This window comes from Palaemon carinicauda, chromosome 3 (genome assembly GCF_036898095.1).
Source record: "Palaemon carinicauda isolate YSFRI2023 chromosome 3, ASM3689809v2, whole genome shotgun sequence".
NCBI lineage: Eukaryota > Metazoa > Arthropoda > Malacostraca > Decapoda > Palaemonidae > Palaemon > Palaemon carinicauda.
In genome coordinates, this window is record NC_090727.1 from 150,096,635 (window position 1) to 150,117,812 (window position 21,178).

Below are 21,178 nucleotides of genomic sequence, written 5' to 3' on the forward strand. Positions count from 1 at the left end.
AGGGGCACAGTGGTCGCTACATTCCTGGGTAGCAGAAAGGCTTCTTGCCATGTGGGGTTCTCCTGGTTTTGACATGTTTGCCACCTAGCAGAATAGGAAGTTCCCCGTGATCTGCTCCTCCGTTACGGATCCATGGGCAGTGTTCAAAGTAAGTGCTCTTAATCTTAAACAATCTTGTATTACATGTGTGGATGGTACGGCATATCTAATGACCTCTGATATGCCAGTCACCAGTTCACTGACTCTTGCTCCTGAAGCTAAAAGTGTTAGAGATATAGCTTTTTGAAACAGTTCTTTATCTGACCAGGTTATTGATTCCTTAGAAAAGTCACTCATGTCTTCCACAGAGATTGATATTGTCTTGTGGATGAAGACCTCTTGCTGTTCATCAAATAAGTCAAGTTGTGAGGTGAGAAATCTTTCTTGAAAATATGGAAGAGAAAATCCAAGGGTGAATGTTCTATTTTAGAAAGGAGGAAGCGAAGGTAGCACCCTTTCTATTATTATTATTATTATTACTTACTAAGCTACAACCCTAGTTGGAAAAGCAGTATGCTATAAGCCCAGGGGCTCCAACAGGGAAAATAGCTCAGTGCGGAAAGGAAAAAAGGAAAATAAAATATTCTAAGAAGAGTAACAACAATAAATATCTCCTATATAAACTATAAAAACTTTAACAAAACAAGAGGAAGAGAAATAAGATAGGAGAGTGTGCTCGAGTGTACCCTCAAGCAAGAGAACTCTAACCCAAGACAGTGAAAGGCCATGGTACAGAGGCTATGGCACTACCCAAGATTAGAGAACAGTGGTTTGATTTTGGAGTGTCCTTCTCCTAGAAGAGCTGCTTACCATAGCTAAAGAGTCTCTTCTACCCTTACTCTTCTACTTTCTGATAAAGCTGTTCCAACTGAAGCGGATGTACAGTATTCTTAGTTTCGGACGCTGAAACAGTGGATACCACGGTCTGTGGGGCTAAAGTGGTGTTATTAACACAGATGTCTCTGAAAAATTCTGACGAACATTTAGAGCCTTCGAAATCTAACTTATTAAGAGGGAACAGATAGATTGACGACCATCTGCTCTAATCTAAATTCAGAGCATCTCTTGCCACTGCCAGAGTCCACATTTGGAGCTACGTCTAGTGGAAGTTTGTGGTTCTTTTTTGAAATCCAAAACTAGCTCCAAAACCTCCTAAAAAGAATACCGTTCTAGGGTACACTTCATATGCAGGACTGTCTACTTGGATAAAGTATCTGCCACAACATTTAATGAACCCTGTAGATGGAATGGTGAGAGGAACATATTTCTCCCCTAAAGGAACTTCATAATGGGCAGGGTCACTGCATTGAGGATTTTTGACCAGGGTCTCCCCTTCTTGAGGCAACAGACTGCCACCTGGTTGTGTATGTAGACCTCCATATGGGAGTTCCCTCTTGAGCCAATTCTTTTCAAAGTCAGGAAGACGACCATCAGTTCCAACACATTTACGTGAAATGCTGCAAACCTAGAGGACCATTTCCCAAACAGAAACGTCTCCTCTGAATGACCTCCCCAGCCTGACCTGGAAGCGTCTGTATGAAGAATCATGGAAACCAGGGGAGGGACTAATGAGATCGACCTGGCCGAGGAATTTGGCATTATCCATGACTTGAGAATTCTTTTGTACCAACTGGGCCATTGAGCCAGAGAGTCCCAAAACCCTTTTCATACTGCCCTTCTCCACACGCAATTAAGAGCTTTCAACCTATTCTTTAACACCAGATCGACTATCGAGGCAAACTAAAGAAGGTCAAAAATCCTCACCAGTTAACACCTGGAAGAGAAGCAGTGCAAAACAAAGGATCTGACCCTGCTTAGAATTCATCGCTGAGATGCTTTAGTAAGGCTTTGCGTGGCATACAGTATTCTATTAGAGAGCTAACCACTGAAATAACCTTCTCTGAGTTAGTCTTGACTTCGCGATGTTGACCAGGAAATCAATGTCCTGAAGAACCTGAAAAACCAGATATGTGTAAATGTTGCATAACTTATTTGTTTCTGCCCAAATCAGCTACTTGTTTAGATAAGCTACAGTATAATCTCAATTCCCTGCAACTGCAGGAATTTTATCACTATATTTGCTTGCTTGGTAAGCACTACCTAACAAAATAAGTAGGGTTTTGATGAAGGAAAACCCTTGTTTTGGGAAGGTGCTATGTGGTCCCCCAAGACCCTTCTACTTTCCTAGACTCTTGAAGCAAAGCGGAACATAATGGAGACATTTTTTTGGATTGAAAAGATGGTTGCCTGAGAGAAACAATCTCCCGGGTAACCATGGTCTTCAGTGTTGGTAATGTTTCTCAGTGAGTATCATTTTTCAGTTCAGCATTTGAGGGTTTGATTCCTTGGTCTCCCTTAATCGCACTAAGTTCATGCCCTGTACGTTGATACATTAGCCCAAGGCTATGAAAGACAATATTTATTTTGGTACTGTATATCATATTGTATTGAATTACCTGATCTAGCTTTTACATGGAAGCACTTCCCACCCAAAAAAGGTTTTTTCTTCTTTAAATCCCCTTTTGTAAATATTGTCATTGGTTTTGGATGAAATGATTGTATCAAGACATGCTAATAGAAATACAGTATTGTAATAATTGCATAAATTGGTTCTTAAGTACATCAATTAAAATTTATAGGAAACTTGTATTTGCTTCTGAAGTTACTATTATTTTTATGACACATTTCAAATATTTTGCAGAAGAAGAAGGGAAATCGCTACAAAAATTCTGGGGAAGTTCTGGTAAATAAGGCTTACATTCAACAAGTGTTTTCCTTTATTGACTATATCAAGGGGGGAATGGAATTCACGGCATTCTTTGGTATTGATTTTACAGGTATGTACTTGATTTTTCTTTCTGTAGATGTATTGTACCTGTACTTTACTCATTTTCAGTGTAAGTTTCTGAAACACAGTTTCTTCTCTGTAATGGTAAAAATCAGTGTGAATTTTAGGGCTTTATAAATGAGTTAGATAGTACAATTGTTACCTCAGCAGTAGACTAGCGATATTACAGATATTCTTGTCTTGAAATCTCAAAAGGATACTGCCTCCAAACAAAAGCTAGTGTGAATCCTGTTGAGATTTTCATTTGTTTTTTATTTGATAAGGATCTTTTTCACCAACAACTTTTTATGAAGATTTTTAATTTGGTTTTGATGAGGTTTTTGTTATAGAAATCAAATTTATAGTTTTTCTACTGCATCAATCCTCAAACATGTGATATTGGGATTTTGGTGGACAGATCAAACTTCAGTCTTATGTTTGTGCCTGTTTATTTTCAGCATCCAATGGAGATCCAAAGTCACCACAGTCTCTTCATTATATTAACCCACATTGTCCCAACCAATATGCAAGTGCCATTCAGTCAGTGGGAAGTATTATTGAAGAATATGATTCAGATAAGTACTTTCCTGTTCTTGGATTTGGTGCTAAAACACCTCCAGACTATGGAACGGTCTCTCACGAGTTCTTTGTGAATGGCAATCCTTCAAATCCGCACTGTCACAGAATTCAAGGTATGTCTACATTTTCACAGGATTTTTGTTTCTTCATTTCAAAAACTCAAGATAAATTTTTGAAATTATTAGCAGTGGAATTTACCATGATTTTAATCATTTTAAGATGGCATCTGCAATAAGGAAAAGTAATTTTCATTTACAGTAAAGATTATAGGAGCCCTGTTATATTTACAAAGACAAAGCTATATACATACTATATTTCTCTTATGTTTTATTATGAATTTGTAAAGAAATGTTAATCCCATTAAGATAATGTTATATAATGATATTAATCTTCTTTATATTCTGATGGCTTCTAGTTTTCTGTGGGTGAGTCAGAAGTAACCAATACAGTACTTTATCCCCTTTTGTGAATTAGTCATTAGATAATTGTTATTGATCCCATTCCTATATTGCCTTGCACGACTTTTACGTATATCTTCCCCTCTGTCAACATTTATTGTTTCTTTCCCTCTGCTAGTAATTATTTTTATTTTAAAGTATATTAGCGTAAAGTCTTCAAGAGATTTTTGGTATTGAATCTGTCCTTAGGAAGTGCTTTAATTCTTTCAATGTACCATGTTTCAGTTATTGTTCTCCTGTCTGGTCTTTATCTGCCAATTCTTATCATAATTTTCAGGACATAATTTGAGGTCTGGTATATAAATTTATCATTCCTTATCTGGATATTAATCTTTGACATCGTCATTCAATTCGTTCTTTGTGCATGATGCAACAGATATTTTATAATTCTAACCATCCTTTGCATTTATAGCTTCCCATCCAGTACATAGTACAGTGCTAGGTATGCAGTTAATTCTAAGAGTCTTGTCTTGACCATCATAAGACTTAATGCTACACAGTATTCTAGAAGTGTTATTCTAGCTATGATCAGATTATGGAATGATCTTCCTATTCAGGTACAGTAGTTGAATTGGTGGAACTTCAGAATTTCAAACATGTTGTAAAAGCTTTTCTGTTGAACAAGTTGACATGAGTCTCACCTCATAATTTATCTTTGACTGTCATATTTTAATTTTGTTACTGTACTAATTTTTATATATTTCAATTTTTTTTTCTTATTTCTCATATACTGTTTAGTAAAAGCTCCCTATCCGTTGATTCCCATAGAGCTGATTTGACTATCCACTGTAAAAGTATTGATACCGTTATAAAACTAGAAAAGCACTCTGAGAGTGCAGAACTATTTCTTGAAACCAGCTTGCCTTTCCTAGAATCAATTTAGACTGAAGGCATATTTGAAGTCTGTGTGACTACCATGTGCAAACTTGGGGGTTAACATTAGGGTTAATTCTGTCCCTTTTGCCCTAGGTCAAAACCTAGGACTTTCAAGAGTGAATCACTTCCACATCTCAACATAACAATTAATCCCTGAAAGTTTCACTACTCTATGAGTAAAATTGTGGCCAGGAAGTTGTTCAAAAACAAACAAACAGGCCATCAGACAAACAGACAGACAGGGGTGAAAACATAACCTCCTCCCACCTTCATTGTCGGAGGTAAAAATCCACTTAACCTTGGCTGCTAAATGAAAGCTCAGGCAAAATTACATTAATGATTAGAGTAGGCTGATGTAAAGTTTTGTTTTTACAGTAACATGGTTTATGTGCTTTTAATGTCTTTATAGTGATATTACGACTTCAATATATGTATCGGACTGATAAAAAATCATATAAAATGGCTTAAGCTTTATTTTTATTTTTCCATATATTATTTTTGACAAACGATGTAGTGTACAGTATAATAAAAAACTACTTAAATCGAAATGTCGTAACCCCAGGTATACCTGTACCAAGATTGTACCTAGCAGTGAGGAAGTTATTATACAATTGCTCACACGCCTGTTTCTAGCACTCAACCTTGTACAGAATCACGCTTTCGTTTTCACAATCAGCAGAAAAAGGCCCCTCATTAGCTTGAGTAAATTGGATACCTAGTACTGTAGATTCTTGCCTTGTACAGGGTAAATGGTTACATATCAGAAATGCTTACTTTCCCAAGGATATGTTTGGTACAAGATTTAGGTGTTCATTTTTGCTCGATGCTTCGCAAACAGATACTTCACATATGTTCTTCATTGACTTTTGGGTCGCAGAGCTTCTGGCATCTGCTTAGTCCCTGCTCTTCCATTAGATGATAAAATGGAAGAGGAACTTAGGATCATTCTCTACACCTACAGGCTACGAGATCTTATTTGCACGAGCGTCGAGGTTTCCTTGTGCCCTGCCTCTTCGTGTTTTGTCTTTAGGGGAATATTCTGATTGGGTATGCTCCCTGCAAGACAGGCTCCCTCTTTGATGCTTTCCACAATCTTTGTTTCCCATGTACAGTAATCGGACTTGCGCTGTGATTAGGAAACTTACAATTAGTTGCTGCTGTCGGGAACCTTACGATCATTTATCTCGATTGGGAACCTTACGATTATTGCTTACATTGATTGGAACAGGGATCCTTACGATCGTTATCTTAATCGAGATGGGAATCTTACGATTGTTTACCTCAACTGAGACGGGAACCTCACGATCGTTTACCTCAACCGTGACGTGAACCTTCGATTATTTACCTCATTGAGACGGGAAACTTACAATTGTTTACCTCAGTCATAATGGGAACCTTACAATCGTTTACCTCAATCAGGACAGAAACCTTTTGATCGTTTGCCTCTGGAAGGGAACCTTACAACCATTTAACCCAATCCGGAAGAAAACCGTATGATTGTTTACCTCAATTGAGATTGGAACCTTACAATGGTTTTCCTCAGTCGGGAAGGTGAACCTAACGATCGTTTACTTCAATCGGGATGGGAACCCTATGCTCGTTTACCTCAATCGGGACGGAAACCTTACGTTTGTTCATCTTAGTCTGGACGGGAACCTTACAATTGTTTACCTCAGTCGGGAAGAAAACCTTATGCTCATTTACCTCAATTGAAACGGAAACCTTATGATCGTTCACCTTATTTGAGAAGGGAACCTTATGATCGTTTGCCTGAATTGGGACGGGAACCTTACGATTGTTTACTGTACCTCAATCAAGACAGAAACCTTACGATCGTTTACCTCAATCGAGACGGAAACCTTAAAATCACTTACAGTACCTCAGTCAGGACGGGAACCTTACGATTGTTTACCTCAATTAAGACGGTAACCTTATGGTCATTTACCTCAATCTGGACGGGAACCTTTCGATTATTTACCTCATTAGGGACAGGATCCTTATGATCGTTTACCTCAGTCAGGATGGGAACCTTATGATCGTTTACCTCAAGCTGGACAGGGACCTTGTGATTGTTTACCTCATTCGGGACGGGAACTTCATGATCGTTTGCCACACCTTTGAGTCTCCAGGGAACTAATTCCCTTGTTCCTATAACCTGTCCTTTCATAGTTCTCCTATTGTCAAAGAGAAGGATGAAGGAATCACTGAAGGACAAAACAACCAATTTGGCATAGTTTCTCGAGAATTGGTCCAATCCCTCAGCATGGGTCTGTGGGAAAAACAATGCTGTATGATAACCCAATCCCTGGGAAGAATTTAGCTTTGTTCTTGAGTTTGTAGCTAAAACCCAGAACCCTTCAGTTTTAGATAAGAGATTTTACTCATTTTCCATCTCAGCTATCAAAAAGGTAACTGATGATACACACACACACACATAGAGAGAGAGAGAGAGAGAGAGAGAGAGAGAGAGAGAGAGAGAGAGAGAGACTCTCTCTCTATATGTGTGTATGTAAAGGATTTCTATGTACAGTACTGTATTGTGCTAAATTATTATTGCAGTCCAGTACATTCATTACAGTACTATGATTTATTTTACGTTTATAGTACAATAAAATTTATTTTAGGGAATATTTACAAATAGGGGAAATGAAACACTCTTAGACTTAATATTGCCTATTTTCTGCAAAATTCCACAACCACAGAGAACCTTAATGGCAGTGGATAAGGAGGTTTTAATGTGTAGGCCATTTATTATTTTTCTACTCTATTTCCTTTCCCCACCGGGCTGCTTTCCCAGTTAGAGCTCTTTGGCTTCCATCATCCTAATTTTCCTATTAGGGTTGTAGCCTGGCTAGTAATAATATCATGTAGTAAGTTTAGTATGTGTATTTTGAGAACTTTCTATTATTTATGTAATTATTGTAATGAGTGTGTTGTTGTTTCATCTAGTTATGTGTGTAATCTTTGTCAGTTTGACCTTGTAAAACTGCAGTTCGTAACCTGTGAAATCTGAAAATTACCTTCAAGAATTTCTGAAAGCATCATTAAAACTTGATAGTTCTTACATATATACAAACCATAATTATTTAATAGAAGTATTACCTCATTGCAAGGTGAAATGGCCATTGAAATGTTAAAGAAGTACAGCAGTTATAAGTAATGTGCCTGCCAGTCAGAGAGACTAGCTCTTTTGACTTACTGCGACAAGTAAGGACATACTGTTGCTACCTGTTCAAATTCTGGCTATTGAGAATTGTTCTGCATAGTGTGATTGCTGCTTAAATGGTCAGTAATGAAGAAATGTGGTTGTGTCTGGGGAAAGCCAGCTAGAAAAGAAGCAGGTTTGAGTTGAAATCTTCCATGGATCTCTTAGATTTTTGTGTTTTGCAGGAGCCATCTCTTTAGATAAGAGATTGCCTTGAAGTAGTTGCTTAGCTTCAGCATGGAACATTATTTTCCAGGGTGAAGGCTTATGATGGGTAAGAAGGATCTTAAACTGGGGAATAATTGTTTTTCAATTTGGCTTAAGATTTGTCTCAGATACTTTTTCTATATCTTGTTTTTACTTCAACTCCTCCTTATTACATCAGCATTCTCCAAGTTTGTTGCCCAACCTCTCTTCATATTTTCACTGCATAGATTATTGAGAAGGGATCCCTTTACTGGAGTTTGGGTTATTTTGAAAAACAATTGTAGGAGCCAGGGTGGTTTTGCCAACAACCCAATATTATATGGATCTCATAATTGTCAATATTCTCCTGTTAATATGCAGTACTGTCCCATTGATTTATAGGTAGTAGGTTGACCAGGGCACCAGCCACCCATTAAGATACTACAGCTAGAGAGTTATTGGGTACTTTGACTAGCCCAACAGTAGTACTACATTGGATCCCTCTCTTTAGACACGGCTTATTTTGTCTTTGCCAGCGCGTACACCGAATAGTCTAGCCTATTCTTTCCACATTCTCCTCTATCCTCATACACCTGACAACACTGACATTACCAAACAATTCTTCTTTGCTCAAGAGGTTAACTACTGCAATGTAATTGTTCAGTGACTATTTTCCTCTTGACAAGGGTAGAAGAGACTTCTAGGAGAAGGACACTCTAAAATCAAACCAGTGTTCTCTAGTCTTACATAGTGCCATAGCCTCTGTGCCATGGCCTTCCACTGTCTTGGATTAGAGTTCTCTTGCTTGAGGGTACACTTAGGCATGCTGCTCTGTCTTATTCCTCTGGTTTATATTTAAGCTTATATATGAAAGAGCTAATTTAATGTTGTTACTGTTCTTAAAATATTTTAGATCTAGTTTAATGTTGTTACTGTTCTAAAAATATTTTATTTTGGTTGTTTATTACTTGTCTTGTAATTTATTTATTTCCTTGTTTCCTTTCCTCACTGGGCTATTTTTCCATGTTGGAGCCCTTGGGCTTATACCATCTTGCTTTCCCAACTAGGGTTATACAGTAGCTTATCTTGTAATAAGATAATAATAATAATAAATTGGTTTTTAAGATAGGACTCAGCATTCAGTCCAGCTTTGTTGCTGCTGTGATTAGAGTGAAGATTGTATTCTTGCTCTCAGACCCATAAAGCAGGTTTGGCTTACACTTGAACCACTCCAATCATGGTGATACCATCCCCTTGTAATTTACATTTTACGTAAAAGTACAAATCAGAAGTCCTTTACTCATACTTATCCCACCATCACCTTCCCCTAGTAAGTCATGCATGTAATCAAAAGTGGTTGAGCTAGTGAGTGTGCAGGCGGAGCGGGAGTTTTCTCCGTTATCCCTCTGCTTACTATGATGTTGGCTACCATCTTGTTCAAAATTTTTATGGCTAAAAATACCCGCTCTCATTGAATCTACTCCTAGTAAAGAACTTCAGGTTATGTTGTTAGGAAAATTACAAATTACTTCTAAATTTTTCATATTTGTAGGTTTTAAAGGAAGGGTATAGACCAGGGCAAAACCTGGCATTAAAGTCCTATTAACAGCTTTTTTTTCCAAAGCAGCTTCAACCTGTACATTAATTTCTAGAGGAAACTTAGACTAAAGTACAGTAAAAGGAAAAGACATTAAAGTGGGTACTTTAGACTATGTAGATTTTGTTGTTTGGAATTGCCAAATTATCATTCAACTTCAAAATCATATAAGTTTATGAAAAGGAGATTCCTTAAAACTGCCTTCTGATTCAACAAATTGCAAATAAGAGTTGTCATCTTAATTATTAACTATTTCATTAGCATTAGAATTAACTAAATCCCTATCATTTTACACGCTCCTGGGTTAGGTTAAGTGCTACTGTCATAATATGTCACCTTCCCAAGGCGTGATATCTCACTAGGTGATTGAACACTAACTCTTGGCTATAGGTTAGGTTTATATCTTAAACCATCTGTTGATGTAAACCAATCAGGATGATCAGGTACTTATGAAGCTTGAACCATCTTACTTGCACTATCAAAAAGTACCTTATACTGTACTGTATATTAACCCTTTCTTTAAGAAAAACAGTTTGCCTTCCAGGACAATTATGCAAGTATTGAAATGGCCTTCTGGTACTTAGTTTTCACTTACAGGCTTATTATCTAAAGGATAACTGTTGTTTTGCAGAGTTACACTTAACAGTTTCATTAATTGTATCTAATCCTCTCTTCTTTTTGAAAATCTTCTGAAAGATAAGTTCCAAACTCATCATTGGAAAAAGTGACAAACTTTTAAACAGTTGCTATTAACTGCCTTATTTGAAATAAGTACATGCACTGAATATCTGGCTGGTGATACCCCTTTCAAAGAGAGAAAATTAATTGAAATATGCATCCAGATACTGTACTTGCTTAGCTTGATCCACTAAAGGAGTAATACGCTCACTGGGAGTATTGGGAACTTCCACAACCTTAGGCAATAACTGTGCCACTGTGTTTTGAGGTTGAAGAGAATCCAACATTTTCTCAATATTACCTACCTTGATGTCTAATATATGGTATTCAATTCAAGTTTGAGTTCCCTTTTTAGATCCAGTAAGCCAAACACTTCTACATTTTTAACGTACAAATCACTAACCTGACATAAGTAAACAGACATAGCCGGAAGTGCCGGGAAATGGGAAGCCCAGGAATCTGAATGTAAACTAAAACTGTCCCCCCTTTTCCTTCCAGTCTTTTTACTATCTTCATATAAGAAAGCATTAAACTTTTTGGTAAATCATTGTGCTCGGTACATCATATTGGTTGAGTACATGTAAATTGTTGTCAATGAGTACATATTGAATAAGGATTCAATTTTGCTATTATTAGCATATTCACTTTACAATCTGCAAAAAAATATGGTATACATTCTTTCCTAATGATAAGTGAAAACTTCCAAAGAACCCAGCTTTGTAGCCAACACCACCTCTCTCTTCAAGGCCAAAGTAAAGCATTAGAAACCAATCAAGATAGCTGCAGCTGAGGAATGACCTTTTATAAATCAGTCGCTCTTTGCCCAACCGCATCTTTGTGGTGTAGAAAAAGGGTTTATATACATCTGTGTAAGGTTTTCATTTGAAGAAAGAATAGCATGTAGATTTAATAAAATTTGATTGAAATAAGAAATTTCCCTTCACGAGGAGGGTTGTCTAATGAGCTCATTCCGCACACTATACATACTGTGAATTTACTACCGAAATTCCAATGCTGTCTAAACCCCTGTTTATAAGTTTTTGTTTATTAACTGAGCATTGCTTTTGGTCAGTATCTTACCCAAACTTATTGTTTGCCACTCATTCGTATCATAAGCCCAAACCTTCTTCATATGAGTTTGTGGTGTTTTGACAGAAAACATTGAAAGTTATTTAGAATTTTAGGTAGGTGTTCCAAGGACCTGAATGTGATTGGTTTTCCTTATTTTTATTTATAGTTTAAATTTTGTAGGACTGTTATAGTATAAATGGTTAATGCTTCAATTTGTGAATATTCATGATTGTTTGATATAAGAATTATCAATCTCTACATCACAGATAAATGGTAAAAAGTACACGTTATTTGTTGTTCCAAGAAGAACATGATTCTTTTCTTATTTTAATTATAGATTCTGTCCAAATTGCTTTAATAATTGGAAATGATAATAATTTGCTGGTGTTTAAATTTTTTTATTTTTTAGGTGTTCTTGATGCCTACTGTAAGTGTGTGAGTCAAGTTCAGTTGTATGGACCAACCAACTTTTCTCCCATAATTAACCATGTAGCCCGCTTTGCTGCAAGCAACAGAGCTGGTGATAAATATTTTGTTCTCCTGATTTTGACTGATGGGATTATTAGCGATATGCCTCAGACTGTAGAAGTAAGTAGTATAAATTGATGCTTATTGAATTTTTTATAATATTGATGGGTTTAGATCACCGGTTAATCTCATTTATTAAACGAGAATTGCTATGCTTCCTACTTGATTGTTCATAAGGTGTTTCTTTGTATTATTTTTGCCACTGCATCAGTTAGGGAACATCAAGCTCCCCTTTTTGGAGAGAGTATTAATTGTTTTTCAAATATATATATTGATATATACAAATAACTGTAAATCTTGTATTGGAATCTACACTTGTCTTTTATTGTTATTACTGTTAGATTCTGGTGTTTCTGGAATCCTATCAAGAGATTAAAGTAAGCTTGATATAATCAAATTACTGGTAGTTGTCTTGGACATTTCTATAGCTGATTCTTAGATCTTCAGTACTGTAGTTTATATCTAAGTACCATCTCTCTAAATGAGAGATTGCCTTGATGTAGTTACTTGGGGTCTTAGCATGGAACATTATTTTCCATGTTAAAGACTTGTGTTGGACAAAAGGGCTCTCAAAGTGGGGAATATTTTTATCCTCAGTTTGACTCAGAATGTGTCATATATTACCGTATATACTCACATAACATGCGAGTTTTGAATAATAATTTTGAAGCTAAATTCAAGGGGGTCCCATCATACACGAGATATGAAATTAGCATATGCATTCTTGTACTAGGCTACGTTGTCGTTCAAACTGTATGTCCATATACTGGGGTAAAAAATACACCTATAGTTGAAATAAACCCGATTTTGATAAAACCGATATTATAGAGTATAATGAAAACCTTGATATTTTTTTGTACAAACTATTTTTTTTCATGATCTCTTTTTCTGTAATGTCATTCTGTCAGTAAACTTTAAGGGTTGTGTTATTATAAAAACTGTCAATCTCATAATAGTTAATCTTGAGCCAATTGAAATGTCCTCTTTTTAGTCTTTTCAGGACAAAATCAAGACTACGACTTGCTCTTGATACAACCTAAGGATCGAGATTGAGGAGAATCTGATCTCAGTCCAATATATAGGATAAAATACCTGGAAATGATGTTTGATGGGGAATTTTTCCTAATGCACGTATCAGCAAACTCATAGATGTAGCACACGTTCCTGATCTATAGGAACTACTAAACCACCTATGATAGTAAGGAAGACCCAGTGGCGAGAGGAGAAGAATGAGTTTGCTCTCTCTCTCTCTCACTTTTTCTCTTCTGGCACTTCCATGTCAGAAGGAAAAAACAGTTGTAGTAGTCATGCAATTCCTTGGAACTTAGAGTGTACTCTTCTCCTTTGGGAGGAAATAACAGATCTCACCCGCTGATCACTACCTTAGAGTTTGGTCTGATGGATCCGTTGCTCTTACCTTCATCATTCCTCAGGAAGAACACCATAGCTTTTAGGAATTGCTTCTGCTCTTCCTAAGATGGTACAATATTGGGTCTTCTCCTTCAACTAGTACCTTCGCAGTTACTCAAACAATTGTGCGTTCAATTTAACTGTTTTACGTCCTTACCCTCAGATAACTGTGCTCATCAAATGGCAGCAACGCAGCTCACTTGCTGATCGATTCCTTTAGGGTCCGTCAAGTGAAGTGTGAGCTCGGTGTGACAGCTACCGTCTCGGAGAACTGGCTGCTAGTGAGCAGTACCATGGGGACTTATCATTGGCACTGTAGACCAGGTAAGGGTTTTGTATGCACTGCCATGAAGCTACCCTCCTCCTCTTGGAATGCTGAAGCTCACCCAGTGACATTTTCCTCAGGACTTGGTCCACCGGACCATAGCCCGGTATGACAAATATACTGTCTGACATAGCAGCAGGTAACGGTCCTTCCAAGGATCCATTATCTTGCAGTAGAGTGGAAGGTTTTTACCACCTTCGTGGCCCTTTCTGTAGGTCATTCTGGGGTGGCCCCAAGTCGAGTAGTATCCCGTTGTGCTAACACTCAGGTAGGTCCACGGTGACGCACATTGTAATTTGGGGTTATAGCGAACATGTCACCAGAGTGCTTTTCAGCAGATTAAGTATATCCTCACCTGCCTGTGCAGAAAGTTCTTGGTAGAGTTTAGATCCCTCATCCCTCGGGGAATAGTCCATGCTTGAAGGTACCTTTGAGCACTTTTGCCTACCTTGAGACTTAATTCCCCGGGTATTATGGTCATTATCCTCAGTGTACAGGCACATGCACATACAACTCCTGCTAATATTAGGAGTGCACCATAGTGTCATTCCCTCAAGATTGATTCTCTTCTCTGCTTTGGCAAGAGAATTGAAGAAGGGGCTCCTCATTATCATGTTGATCCCTTGTCCTTGGGGGATCAATTTATGCTTGAAGAGAGCTTCAAGCAGTCTTGCCTATCCTTAGACTTAGATCCCAGGGTGGGATGGTCCTCATTCTGAGGGTACTAAGGACAAAGATAGATGTCTGGTGTCACGTCAGGACACTGCATTGCTACTTCAGAACTCGACATCACTTGAACTAATGTTTCAGCCATTTCATTAACCTCAGCAGGAACAAAAAGGAAGTTTCCAGACACTTCCTTCTGGCTTGATAAGGCTGCTTACTTGGAGATGTGGCTTTGGTCAGTACTTACCTCTTCCATCCCAAGGAAGAATTCTTCTCAATACTCTTCAGGTTTACCTGTTGATGTACTTGGATCTGAAAGCTGAGTCTGGAGGTTCGGAATTATGGATGTAAGCTGATAGGTTCTTGGAGCCCTTTTTTTTTTGTTTTAGGTTGAAGGATGGCTGCTGAGTACTGTAGTTTTGAAATACGCCCAGCTCCTCACATGGACTTGCTATGCATCTCAACTCTAAGATAATGCATTCAGCATAAGATGCAACCATTACACGCTGGTTTGACTTCTGATACCAGTGAACTACACAATTGAACCCCTATTTTGCAGACGACGTCTGCCAAGAAGCAACTCCTCCATCTTTCTTATGGCTTGGTGTCCTATCAAAAATTTCTCTTGAAGTGCCATATTTTACACTGCTAACGTCATCTCCTTACACGGGCGATAGGTTTTCTGTGTTCTAGTACTGACTTCTTTTTGAGTCAGTACTGGCTGAGGGGGCCTATGATTAGCAGTTAGAATGTTATTAAAGTCCCCTTCCTCGCTCTTTTACGGGACCAGGAAGTTTGGTGTGTCCAGGGAAGGAAAGATCATTCCATTTTGGTTCTTGAAGACTTCCTCCCATCAATGAGATAGTTTCCCTTTTCTAAAGAACAAAAGGTTTGTATACGCATAGGAACAAATTAAGAATTTATTCAATTATTGATAATTTTTTGTAGCTTTATAAACATGAGTCCTTAAAATTAAATTTCCCACCTCAACCACCATTCTTACTCCCATGCTTAAGGACAGAAGTGGCTATTCTGTCACAAGCTGGTTGGCAGGACTTTCTCTTGCACCACCTGTTATGACATACTTTAATTTAATTTACTTTAAGTCTGCTTTCTTGGTCCTATCACGTATAGGACCTACTAAATCAGTTTATTGTATACATTCTTTTTTATTTTGCATAAATGGTATCTATTGTCAAATCCACATTATCAAAATACTTAAAGAACAAGAAAGTCTTCAGTTTTTTCTTGAACAAAATATTTCTCAAATTTGAATTGTTTTTATCTCAGATTGAATATTTACATAGCCACTATCAATGACATCCAGGGTTCGTATTTTCTGATAATCTCTTCAATTCAATTCCAAATTATAAGCTTTACAATTTCGTGAATTCACTATATGATCCTCAGGTTTGTTCAACTTGGTGCAGTTCATACATTTTATCTGTTGCGAGTTACATTCCTATGTGTGATTTCCTGAACATATCCTGCACACTTTATCATTAATCGTGAACTTGAAATTTTTATCAAAATGTCCATACCTTTGACAGTGGTAGCAGGTGATCACCTTTTTAACAATTCAATGGCCATTCCAGCAATGCCAAAGACATGCCCTTATTTTGAAGGATTCAGATTTGTTAGCTAGGAAAAATTGAAATTAGCCTTAAAATTTGTTTTAATTTTGTGTGTTATCCATTATAGTGCAATACAGGTACATAATATGTAGATAATTTTTAATGTAGGTTGGGGAATTCTGTGAAGTAATAGTTACTTTCTAATTTTAGGCAATAGTAAATGCATCAATTCTTCCTATGTCTATCATCATCGTTGGAGTTGGCACGGATGACTTTGCTAACATGGAGGAACTGGATGGGGATAAAGTCAGACTTTGCAGTAATAACCGGTATGCTGCTCGAGACATAGTTCAGTTTGTACCTTACCAGCAGTTTCTGATGTCAGGAGTAAATCCATATGCAGCTAAAGAAAAATTAGCCAGAGAGGTCCTTGCTGAAATTCCAGACCAGGTCATCCAATATATGAAGACCAACCATATTCAGCCTAATCCACCTAAAATTGCTGATGCTTTATTACCCCCGGAGATGATTTAGATTATGTTTCTTGAATATCATTAATTGGTAAACCACCCATAGTTAAAGAAAGTAGTAAATTTTTTTATTAGAGGGAATTTAATTTTGTTATGCATGTTCAGATTTTTTAGAGCTTTTTATAAGAAAACTGGAACTTTATAAAAGAGATTCTAGTATTCATAATATTTATGAAGTTATGTTCGAAAAATATTTTATTGTATTCAAGGAATCAAAACAAAGTACAGTATGTTTAGAAGCTTTCCAAGAATAAAAAGTATTTCTTTAAAGATATACGGTACTCAAGAATAATACTACAACATCCCTTGTAAAATATTAGAAAATCTTGAAAATTGTAAAGATATTCAATACTTGACTTTCATATAGTAATATGTAGAACTTCCATCCATCTGATGCAGTTACTACTTTCTTTAGTTAGAGAAGCATATTTTTTATAGAGCTATCATGATAGCTATGTCTTAGAGTGAAAGATATTCAATAGGAATATGAGCGTTTACCTACTTTGTGGAGGTGTGTGTCACTAATGAGATTCTCTTATTAGATATAGTCTCTGCAATGAATCACTTTATTGTTTGTCATATTATTGAGAAAAAAAAGTTTCAAGGAGTGCTGTAAAGGAGGACATCAAGATGTACTAAATGGATATGACTTGATGTGAACAATAGAGGCAGAAAAAATATTTAAAGGATTTATATGCAGTAGAGAAGAGAAGATTAAACTGTTGTGTAAATAAACCAAGCCTACCGTAATGAAAGTGGAAGAAAAGGAAAAGGTGTTTGTAATAGTGTACTGTATGTTGGTGAAGAGGTGCAGGAGGGAGTTTTAATATTCTAATGTTACAAGGGTGGCTCAATAATCGTTTATCATCAGTAATTTGATAAGAACATAAGTCATGCTCAAGCATTACAAAGGGTTTGTCTGAAGGATTTGTATTTATTGAAAATTGGAGCACAGTAAAGTCAAGATGAAAAATTCAGACACCCAGGTAGAAATCATTGAGTTTAATTAGTTGAGATTGGTTCTGAATTAACAAGTTAACAGTAATGTTTTAAGACTTCATAATGACAGAGATGAGTAGCAAATATTTTATTTTATTAGCAAATTTTATTTACAGAAACATGTGTGTTTTTATCAAGTTGAATTTCAATAAGAGAAATTGGCATTTATAACAAGTCCTGTTCAAACTTGTTAGTTCCTTTTTTTGCTACAACTTCACCCTCTTTATGAGCTAAGGATTGTGGATTTGTGGGAGCATGTAGGTACACTTGCCTAGTCATCAGCAGCCATTGTCCGGCCCTACCTGGTCCTACATTGCGTGGAGAGGTGGCTTGGGTGCTGATCATAGGTCGGTTTCTAAGGCATTGTCCTGCTTGCTAGGGCAATGCCACTGTCCCTTGCCTCTGCCATTCCGGAGAAGCCTTTAAACCTTTAAGGAGAACCCATTTTTCCACAAGCCACAAAACCCCACTTTCAGTCTTCAAAGTCCTGAAACTAGCTGTTATATTTCATTTGTTTAACTCCTTCTAACACCTGTTGATCAGCAAGATATTAACACTGTAGTCAGAGTTTTTGTATGGAATAAAAAGTTATCACCATTGTTTTTTCCAGAGCTTGGTACTTTTTTATTTGGTATGTCATTTCAGGGCAATAGCATAATTCCAGATACTCTTAAGTTGTGTGTAAAATTTTGGAATGTTTTCATTTATTAGTATATCTCCCAAGAAAGTTAGTGTATGGGTTATGCTTCTTCAATAGCAGCAATGGAATCGTTATCAAAGTTTTGAAATATCTGTTTGTATGTTTTCTAACAAAGCTTACATGAGAGAGAAAGATTGCTGGGTTATTATTCAGCATCAGTTGTTCATGTAGAAAAGTAGGATTTAACAGTATAGTAATTTTAAAAGTTTTCCTGAGACGTCTTGATATTGGTTTTGCAACCCTATAAAAGAGGGACTACTTTAAAGTAATTAAAGTCTTTAGCCTTGCTAAGCATATGAAAGTACTCTTGAAAAATCTGGAGCATAGTCAATAAGTTGTTCTTTCATATAAGATTTATAGGAAAAAGTTGCTACTTATATTGGTTTTTAGAATTACAATGTACTTTTGTGGCCTTTAATTTTAATATGTATCCATCAGAAAATGGAAAGGATCTTTAAAGATTAAATGTTTAGCAGCTTTTGTTTGTAAGAATTCAAAACATCTTCAGTTATTTTACTCAAGTTACAATAACTAGCTCCTGAAAGTTCTGCTTACACAATTGTTTTGTAGTCTCATAATGTCATTCATCGATGTATATATTGCCTTAAAGCCTTTGTAATGAAAGCAAGGCAAGAAATTTGTGTGACTGTGCCAATTTTTATTTTCTCTTATGCATAATTATTATGTTTTAAACCTATATAATATTTCTGAAAAGGTAATCACCAATAATTGATAATTTCTTGTTTGTCACTTATAAACGAACTTTAGTAGCTAAAGGCATTTTACAAAAAACTTTACCAATAATCATATATTTCTTGGGCCAATGCATGACAGTCACCGACAAATAACATAATCCTATCCTTACACCATCTGAATATCCATCTCAGTTGATATAACGTGAACTTGTGGTGTGCAACAAGCAATCTAATCCTCAACAAATACTCTAGATAAACCTATAGTAGGTGTTACAACTATGTACTATATTAGCACACTGGGTAACCGAGAACCTGTACTTAATTAATTTCTGGTGCTATTCATATTTTAAGTACAGTGTGTTCGATTTTTGTTTTTTATATTTTAGATTACTGTTAAACACTGTAGATTGAGACTAAGAGCATGCTTGCTTTTAGGCTGTAGCTCTGACTTTGCTAGTTTTCATATTTATTGTCAACAGCAAAAAATGCAGTTTCAAGTTAAAAATCCCACTAATGTATTTACTATTATTTTTTTTTGTATGTTTTTATGGATGGTCAACATGTCTTTGTCTATCTTTTATGGGTACAATATATTTTTTAGAAAAATTTTAGAGGAAAGTATTAGACTGGGAGGAACGTAGAGAGGAGAGGTCCCCTTTTCTGTTTCATTTGTTTGATGTTGGCAACCCCCCAAAAATTGGGGGAAGTGCCTTGGTATATGTATGTATGTATTATCTGTGCATACTAACAGAATCAAAAGATATCTTAATTTTTATTAGTAATATTTTTAAACTGAAATCAATTACAATTAACACTGATATAGAAAAATATTCTTTCACTAACCTCACTTTCACTAACTAAACACAACCAAGTATTATGCTACTGCTAAAAGTTAATGTAATGAATAGATAATAAGCAAGGCAGTGTAGAAGTTTCCTTTGAGTATCAAAATAGTTTGTAGTCAGTCCTGAAGTATTTTATTGCAAATAAAACTTTACTGTACTACAAAGTAAAAACTAATCCTAGCATATTTTTTATTAAAAATGTAAATATGATAAAATTCAAGCCTCCATCCAGGTTATCAATAAAATTTTCTTGGTTTGTAATGCTTAAAAATTAAAGCTCTTCAATTCACAACAAATATTTATAGGTAATTGGTACAATAAGAGAAATCCTTATGAGATGTGAAAAACAACATTTCTAGAAACAAGGAGGAGGAGAAAGGTCCCCTTTTGTTCATTTGTTTGATGTTGGCTACCCCCCAAATTGGGGGAACTGCCTTGGTAAAAAGAATAGAATGTTTCATATATACTTTACAGTACAAGATTATCATTATTATTACCACACAGTATTCTAAAACTTTTTGTCCATCTTATACAAGGTTGTGGAATGATTTTCCTAATTTGGTAGTTGAATCAATGAAACTAAAGAGGTTCACAGTTATTGAAAATGCTTTTCTATTGAACAGGTTGACTTAAGTCTCATTTCACACTTTATTTATGACTTATTTGCTAAATGCTGTTACTGGTTTTAATGTTTTTTTTATTTCTCGTTTATAGTTTATTTGTTACTTCTCTATTTCTTTTCCACACTGGGGTTCTTTCCCTGTGGGAGCCCTTGGACTCTTAGCATTCTATTTTGATAATTAGGGATGTAGTTTGGCTACTAATAGTAATATTAATCCTTAATATATAGAGAGAACAAGAATGTTAGAATTAACAGCATACCTACTAATATGTACTAGATGGTATGTATTGGGAAGATTCGAGTGCAAAAGAATGTTCAGAATTATATAGCACTACTGTATTGTAATAGATTTAAGGTCTGGTTGCCTACCTGATTTCATATTTTTATTATAAACAAACTATAGTTTAAGAATATGCTTACTGTCTAATTGTTGTATTATGTGTATAGTCAAGCAATTGACACTAATGTACAATGGATAAACTGCATTTACAGTTTGGCCTTGATATCCACGGGTTTGATATTTCCAAACCAACCGCATAAAGCAGAACAACCCAACTTTATAGGTAACACATGTAAACTATTCAGTGATAAATCCTTTGTTATGTAGTTCTAATACAGTAATGAAAAAGATTAAAAGAATTTCATGCATACATTATTTTTAAGTAATATTTTATACTGTATATATGTAATATATAATGCTGATTGAAAATATAAAGATCTCTCTCTCTCTCTCTCTCTCTCTCTCTCTCTCTCTCTCTCTCTCTCTCT

The 21,178-nt window shown here is 36.1% G+C and overlaps 1 protein-coding gene across 1 annotated transcript in view; it reads left to right on the forward strand.

Moving 5' to 3' along the window:
* Window positions 1–21,122, forward strand: part of LOC137638635 (copine-8-like) — a 52,245-nt gene extending 31,123 nt beyond the window's left edge. Inside the window, exons 4-7 of the mRNA XM_068370890.1 lie at window positions 2,741–2,876; window positions 3,325–3,558; window positions 11,926–12,104; window positions 16,230–21,122. Coding sequence (XP_068226991.1) covers window positions 2,741–2,876; window positions 3,325–3,558; window positions 11,926–12,104; window positions 16,230–16,553 — 873 coding nt within the window. The 3' untranslated portion in view covers window positions 16,554–21,122. The remainder of the gene's footprint in view (window positions 1–2,740; window positions 2,877–3,324; window positions 3,559–11,925; window positions 12,105–16,229) is intronic.
* Window positions 21,123–21,178: the final 56 nt, after the last annotated feature.